Below are 7,246 nucleotides of genomic sequence, written 5' to 3'. Positions count from 1 at the left end.
CACTTGATGAGGAGGCTATAATTAGGGATTATAAATATAAGATGGTCACCAATAAATACATTAAGAAATTCAGGAGAAATTCTTTACCCAAAGAGTTGTAAGAATGTGAAACTTGCTGTGACAAGCAGTTTCATTCAAGAGGAAATTAGATAAGCAGAAGCGAGAAAGCAATAGGTTATGCTGATAGGGTTCAATGAAGAGGGCAAGAGAAGGCTTGCATAAAGCATAAACACCAGCAGGGATCAACTGGGTTGAATGGCATTTTTTCCCATTTGTTCATAGGCTCTGTGCTGCCAAGGCTAGCATTGCTTGCCCATCTCTATTTGCCCCGAGAAGGTTTATGTGCTGTCAATTCAATGTGATTTTCTTTGATGTCTATAGGCTGAAGGCACATAGTCAAAATTTATTTACAAATAAAATATACAGAAGTAAAAAGGACCAACCAGGTGCAAACCTACAAAATAAACTATCAAATCTGAAATCCTTGCATTACTTTTTAAATACATACTTAGTAACAATTTCTGGTGGGGATCACAGGAGAATATTTTCCAAGTTCATATTCATGTTCTATATGAAGGTTAGACAAAGATAATTGAAAACTCCAGAGTTATGAGGTACTACCATCTTTCAAGATCAAATAATCCATCAATAGCCAGGCAATCCAAAGGATACTAAAATAGATTGGGCTTGGTTTTAATATCTGACAATTAGAAAACAACCCCAATTTGAAATTAAAGACCCTATAAATTGATTAATTCGGGAACAAAGGTTTATTGACGTATGGTACAGTGGCGCCATCTATGGCAGCCAGAGCAATTTTCCAAGGAAGCACTCGGACATCAACTCAAGCTGACACAACACCAACTATGATGTAAACACACACCTCCAAGGAGCAAGTCTCTATATATCAGCACACACTCAACAAAGGATAGATAGCAACATCCTTCGCAAATGAAACAAAACATTATCACAGAGCTATTAGGTTTGTGAAGCAAGTGCAACTTACAGATGACTGGTCCAAAACACCACAATTCAATGTTTTTCCTGTTGGGTCACTTAAGCCCAGCAAGCAACTAGCTGCATTCCCATTAAAATGCCCTCGCTATTTAACCCAGTTGCAATGATTATTTGTCAGCCCATGGTTGGAGTTTGGTTTCCCACTCCCATTACTCACAGGAGTCAGATGGCTGCCAGTTGTATACCCATGTATCATTCCATATCTATTTCCCTGAACCGACAATTAACTAGTCAATAGAGGTGCATCCACAATTTAGTTTTACCGATTTACCCAAAATAGGAAAACCAAACCTCACCCGGTGTCCACTTCATTGGCTGTAAAGGACTGAGACATCTTCTGGTCTTGTTTTTCCCTTTCATATGTGGTGTAGAGGTAATCAGATGAGGAACAGGAGCCTTCTTGGACTATATATTCTCTCCCTAGCTGCAGAACACCACGGTCAATTGTGCTGCACCCACTGAGGCTCAGATGAGGTCTGACACTTCAATATAGATCAGAAATCAATCAGGGGAACTTCTTTGTTGCTTGGCTGCCTTCAGCTCCAAAGTGTGTGGTGTATTTATTCATATTGCTGGGAGCTTCAAGATCAATCTGTTGGACACTGGGCATCATGGTCTCAAATTGTTCAGTATTGGGTAAAGTGGGAGGGGGGGTAAATAACAGCAGCACACTCTCAATCTCATCAGCCTGTAGTGAGGCAGTTTAAAAGATAGGATCAAAAACTAGCACTTTTTTGCTAATTAATTGTTTTAATAATTTTCAGTTGAAACTTTTCTTCAATACAGAGCCACATATGCTAAAATGTGCAAATTTGTTGTCTCATCTCTGATGCAAACCAGATTATTCAATTTACGACTTAAATTTTACCAAATTCATTTTTAAACTGGCAAAAACTGTTACTGTAACTTTAATCTGAGTCAAATGATGAGGAAATCAGGAACAATTTTCCATGGGAGATAGATTCCCTTTCACAGCTTATATTTCCTATTTAGGCAACAATCCAACTTAGTCAAAATTATAAACCTACTCTACACATCACATCAGAATGATGCCCTTATACTATAAAATAAATGTATATACCACAAGTATTCTTGCTATCAGAAGGATGTTGCTGCATTAGCATACCTAAAATTTAATCTTTTGGGGATAACTGCAGAACTAAAATAGAACAATTAATGTGTTAGAAGTATATCATAATTCTGGGGTCATACATTTAGATAGCAAAAATACTTGAGTTTACAGTAAATAAGTATAGAAAATGTCAGTGCCTAAAGGCTGATTAAAACATACAAAAATGCATTTCTGTTCAGTGTATAATTTGGTTAGGCATGAGCAGAGTTCGCAGAATACACTTTGATTTCACTCGCTCTGCCAGTTCATCTCTCCCACCCTTTCCTCACCCTACCCCCAACCCCTGAAGGTAAAGATTCTTTGCTGAGGTACAGTCCCACACTCTCCTAAGGCATGCTCCTGTGCAGCATCCAATTAGCTACTGTTCACATGAGAGTCTGGACTTTAGTGCATTGGCAGGCTTTTTGAACAGGAGCTATTACAGAGCTGAGCCCAATTCCCTCCTCACGTTGCATCCTTATTTTTAAGTAGGGCTTTTTGGATAGCAATCGTGAGCAGGGAAGTGGGTTTGAAATTCTCCGAGGCCAACCTGCAGTGCTTTAATGCAGCCATAGCGGAGATCAGCTAATTCTAATCAAATGAGTCCTTTCTAGATCAAATGTCTCAGATGCTCATGTCGTACCCAACACCCCCACTGAAGAAGCCCCACAGTGTACAATTATTTCAATGTAGAAATATTAAATCTTAGTGAGCTAAGGAAGCAGAAACTCTGAACAGTTGAGCACAGAAAATCCAACAAGTTCTACCTATGTTTTCATATCTTCAGCAATTTAACTGAGATTGGCCTCCCTTTACCAACCCAACGTTTAATCATAAGTTTTCAGCTATTACAGTGCACAGTGTAAATTGCTGCTGAGAGTTACATTGGTCTAATATAGACTTCAAAAACACAAGCATTGTTGCGGGTTTAGGGATATTTTTAGGCAGCCTCCTCCAAAAGAGGTTTGCTTCAATACCCCTGAAGCAGTTGCTGGGGGGAAAAAAAAATGCAGGGCAGGATTTACGTCTGCTGCAAGGCCAACTATTACAAAGCAGTTTTCACATTGTTCTGTCAATCTTTAGACAAACTTCAATAAAAGTGAAACATTTCAGCTACACACATTAAAACAGTGGAACATTTTAGCATCACCAATTACATCCTTGTATATATCTGATTACAATATTGGTAAAAGGGCATGCAAGGCACCTACCAGCTCAATGATACCCCTTGGGTTAGAATCGATTGTAGATGGGACAATTGTTAACAATACTGGGTTAATTCTAGGCATGGTCACAGTCATAAGCTTAAAGGAAATTGCTAAAAAGTTACCTGTAAAGCTGCAGAGTTTAAACAAATGAGCAGCCGATTCCTCGGTGCCACTGTCATGTGATTTACATTATTTACTGCTGCAGAATTTTTAAGACTGATTGATTACAGGCAAGGGCATTTATGAATACTAGAAGAGCAATAGAAAGAGAGATTCCAGTACATCATCACTGAGGTGACCAAGGGGCATCTGGTGCCATTGTCCAGATTTTCAATAGTTTTTGATGGTACTAAACCCAAACATGATACATGTTGAATAAGATCTGTCATAGATTAGGTGCGAGCCGTAAATGTGTTGTTCTTCTCAATCATAATAGAGTGGTTGTAAGTAGAACACTATTGCTTTGATTTGATCTAGCCACTTTATACCATGTAAAAAAAAAATGATCTCTCCTGCATCATTCAGTTGTGGAAACAGCCAAACTCCAGCAAACCGTAACTGTTTCTTGGCAATTCTTGCAAATTAACTTTCCGGATCATGTTGTACTATTGAACTTTAATAAATATAAGGCAAACCCCTCAAATTTTCAATTTACACCTGCAAGATAGAAACATTCCAAGGCCCCCTTCCATTTATTTAATTTAACAACCAACACTTGAAATGTCTTTCATTACTGCTGCAATTGTCAAAATACAGATTCGTTATTGTAGGAATTTCCACCCACTGCAAGAAGTTCTGAAACTCGACCGATCAGAGGGCACAAGTGGACTTCAGTGCTCGCTGGACACCGGCATGCTGAAGTTTAGCCATTTAGACAGTAAACACAAACTCAAAATCCATTAGTTTGCCAAAGCCTTTCGACAATCTTTGGCTCAAAGTAGCAACCCCATCCCTTCTGATACAGTTCAAACAATTGTAGCCATGCTGGCATGAGACAGTCAGGCCGCAGGAGAGTACAGGTATAGGTTTCCTAAATATCACTTCCCTGGAAAAAAAACTGTCGTACTCACAAGATTCAAAAACATGTGGGATACCAGCTTTTATTTTCATTCACTCAATATTTAAACCCTTAGGATTAAGTTAAGATTCATTCTTAGTGTCACACTCAATGAACCATTCCTGTTTGGAGCAAGTTTCTTTTTAAAAAGTCATCAATTTCCACCCACCCCAGAATATTGAAACTTGAAGGACCACAACTTCACACTATGGAGTTTGATTTCAGCAGCTCAACAAACAAACTTTCAAGAAATTTTAAATACAGAAAGCTAGAAAGAAGGTGATTTTAATTGGACTGGGTGGGGTTGCTACCTTACCACTCTTTAGAAACCGATTTCCCTGAATGGAGGAACAAAAAGGTCTCGCATATGGGTGACATAACTAGAGATGATAAGAAAACAGCTAGACTGGCAATATTATAGTGGCTTCTAAACTCAACTCTTGGCACATGTATACATGCAAAGCTAAAAGGCAGCAGGGCTGCGTCAGGCAGCTGTGTTTTTGGCCAGAAAGGGGGGAAAAAAGATACTTACTCTAATTCTTTACAGGAATTAAAAGCCACTGGGGGGAAAAAAACAATATATTTTTTATCCAATATTATAGAATTAAGCTACAGCTACAATTTTTTTCTTTAAAATTTCCTGTCATATTTTTCTTCACTTTCTGTTCTGCAACGATAAAAGTCTGTAGCAGCATCACAATAGTCAATTGCAAGTGTTCTCCGCCAACATGTGCAGTTCACAAGTCAAAGGTCACTCGCTCTTTAGAATCTGGGGAGGTGTCTCACTGTCCTCATCTGTTCGCAGTATGCCAATACCCAAATCATCATCTGGTTCAACTCCACCCACTGCTCCTTGGTCCTCCGGGTAGGCTGCATAGAACAGAGGATATAAAAAGCACACGTTCCAGTCATTCCATTTTATCACAGGAAGCAAGTTGGGCAGAACTTTGAGTCTCCACATTATTAGTAATTTTCTCCTCATTGATATCAATAGGAAAAAAGTAAGCAAAGCTCTCCTGCTTTTCCCAATTGGCTGTACACTGTGTGCAGAGCCTTGCTGACAGCATAGAGTTGTGTTATGTTTAAATGCACATCATCATTAACGCTGAATGAGAAGAGTTACTGAACCTTACAGTTTGAGAGAGCTGACAACTTCAAGACACGAGCAGCTAACCTGTCTCAGTGATCGATGAGTTCACTCTACAACAAAGTGGCAACATCCATAAATTTGAATCTTTCACAGAACTGTCCAGTTTATGGATATGCTGGAGCATAGATCTAATATTTTGGATGCTCTCTCTCTATTTATTATCAAGGGTACCAGGAAGACACTCCCGGAAATCCATCAGGAGAGTAAACAGCATGGGTAGATTTGATTTTGGGATAGGCTAGGATCATGCATGATCTATTGAAGGAATTGTTCAAATAGCCTTTAGCCACATGCTTTCCTTAACAAAAAAAATCTTAGTTATCCTCGAACTAGAACTTCACTGCAGAAGCTCTGTGATAATTGCAGAGATGTTCCAGTAGATTGAAAACTATTTCCATTTACCTGTGAATTTTTAAAAAAATAAATGTTTTATTGAGGTATTTCCTTTGGCAGTTTAACAACACAAAATCCACAATATAAATAACAAGAAAAACATATATACATAGTGGAAATTCCACCACACTCTCCCGCAGGTCCTGCCATTACTTACCCCCCTACGCTACACTAACCTAACGCCGCCCGCCCCCCCCTGCTGACGTTTAGTTCTCTGCGAGGAAGTCGACGAATGGTTGCCACCTCCGGGCGAACCCGAACAGAGACCCTCTCATGGCGAACTTAATTGTTTTCCAGACAGAGGAAGCCTGCCATGTTGAAAGCCAGGTCTCCGATTTTGAGGGCTTCCAGTCCCTCCATGCCAGCAATATACGCCTCCGGGCTAGCAGGGAAGCAAAGGCCAGAACATCTGCCTCTTTCTCTTCCTGGATTCCCGGATCCTGCGATACCCTAAAAATTGCCACCTCCAGACTCATTGCCACCCTCGTTTTTAATACTGTGGACATGGTGTTGGCAAACCCCTCCCAAAATCCCCTCAGTTTTGGACATACCCAAAACATGTGGACATGGTTCGCTGGCCCCCCCGCACATCTGTCTTCCACCCCAAAGAATCTGCTCATCCGGGCCACCGTCATGTGAGCCCAGTGAACAACCTTAAACTGGATCAGGCTGAGCCTGGCACATGTTGCAGTGGCATTTACCCTTCCTAGCGAGTCCACCCACAGACCCTCCTCCATCTCACCCCCCAGCTCCTCCTCCCACTTAAGCTTCAGCTCCTCGGTCTGCATCTCCTCCGACCCCATAAGCTCTTTATATATATCCGAGACCCTTCCATTCCATATCCATCCTCTAGAAACCACCCTATCCTGAATCCCCCTTAACGGCAGGAGTGGGAAGGTTGACACCTGCCTCTGCAAAATGTCCCGCACCTGTAAATACCGGAGATCATTCCCTCCAGGCAACGCAAACTTCTCCTCCAGCGCCCGCATACTCAGGAAGCTTCCTTCTATAAACAAGTCCCCCATCCTTTCTATTCCCGTTCTCCGCCAAATATGGAACCCCTCATCCATCCTCCCCGGGACAAATCTATGGTTGTCGCAGATTGGGGACCACACCAAAGCCCCCTCTGCCCCCACATGTCTCCTCCATTGCCCCCAGATTCTTAGGGTCGCCACCATCACCGGACTGGTGGAGTAATGAGCTGGCAGGAACGGCAGGGGCGCCGTCACCAGTGCCCCTAAACTTGTGCCCTTACAGGAGGCCGCCTCCATGCGCACCTATGCCGGCTCCCCCCACCAGCCACCTCCTCA

At 41.4% G+C, this 7,246-nt stretch overlaps 1 protein-coding gene across 1 annotated transcript in view; it reads right to left on the bottom strand.

The window, feature by feature from the left end:
• Positions 1 to 383: 383 nt before the first annotated feature.
• wipi2 (WD repeat domain, phosphoinositide interacting 2) overlaps positions 384 to 7,246 on the bottom strand; it is a 90,723-nt gene continuing 83,860 nt past the window's right edge. Inside the window, exon 12 of the mRNA XM_038821086.1 lies at positions 384 to 5,263. Within this exon, the coding sequence (XP_038677014.1) occupies positions 5,145 to 5,263 (119 nt within the window). The 3' untranslated portion in view covers positions 384 to 5,144. The remainder of the gene's footprint in view (positions 5,264 to 7,246) is intronic.

This window comes from Scyliorhinus canicula, chromosome 15 (assembly GCF_902713615.1).
Source record: "Scyliorhinus canicula chromosome 15, sScyCan1.1, whole genome shotgun sequence".
NCBI lineage: Eukaryota > Metazoa > Chordata > Chondrichthyes > Carcharhiniformes > Scyliorhinidae > Scyliorhinus > Scyliorhinus canicula.
The sequence above is the reverse complement of the archived record's forward strand: the minus strand, read 5'-3'. Positions and strand labels throughout refer to the sequence as shown.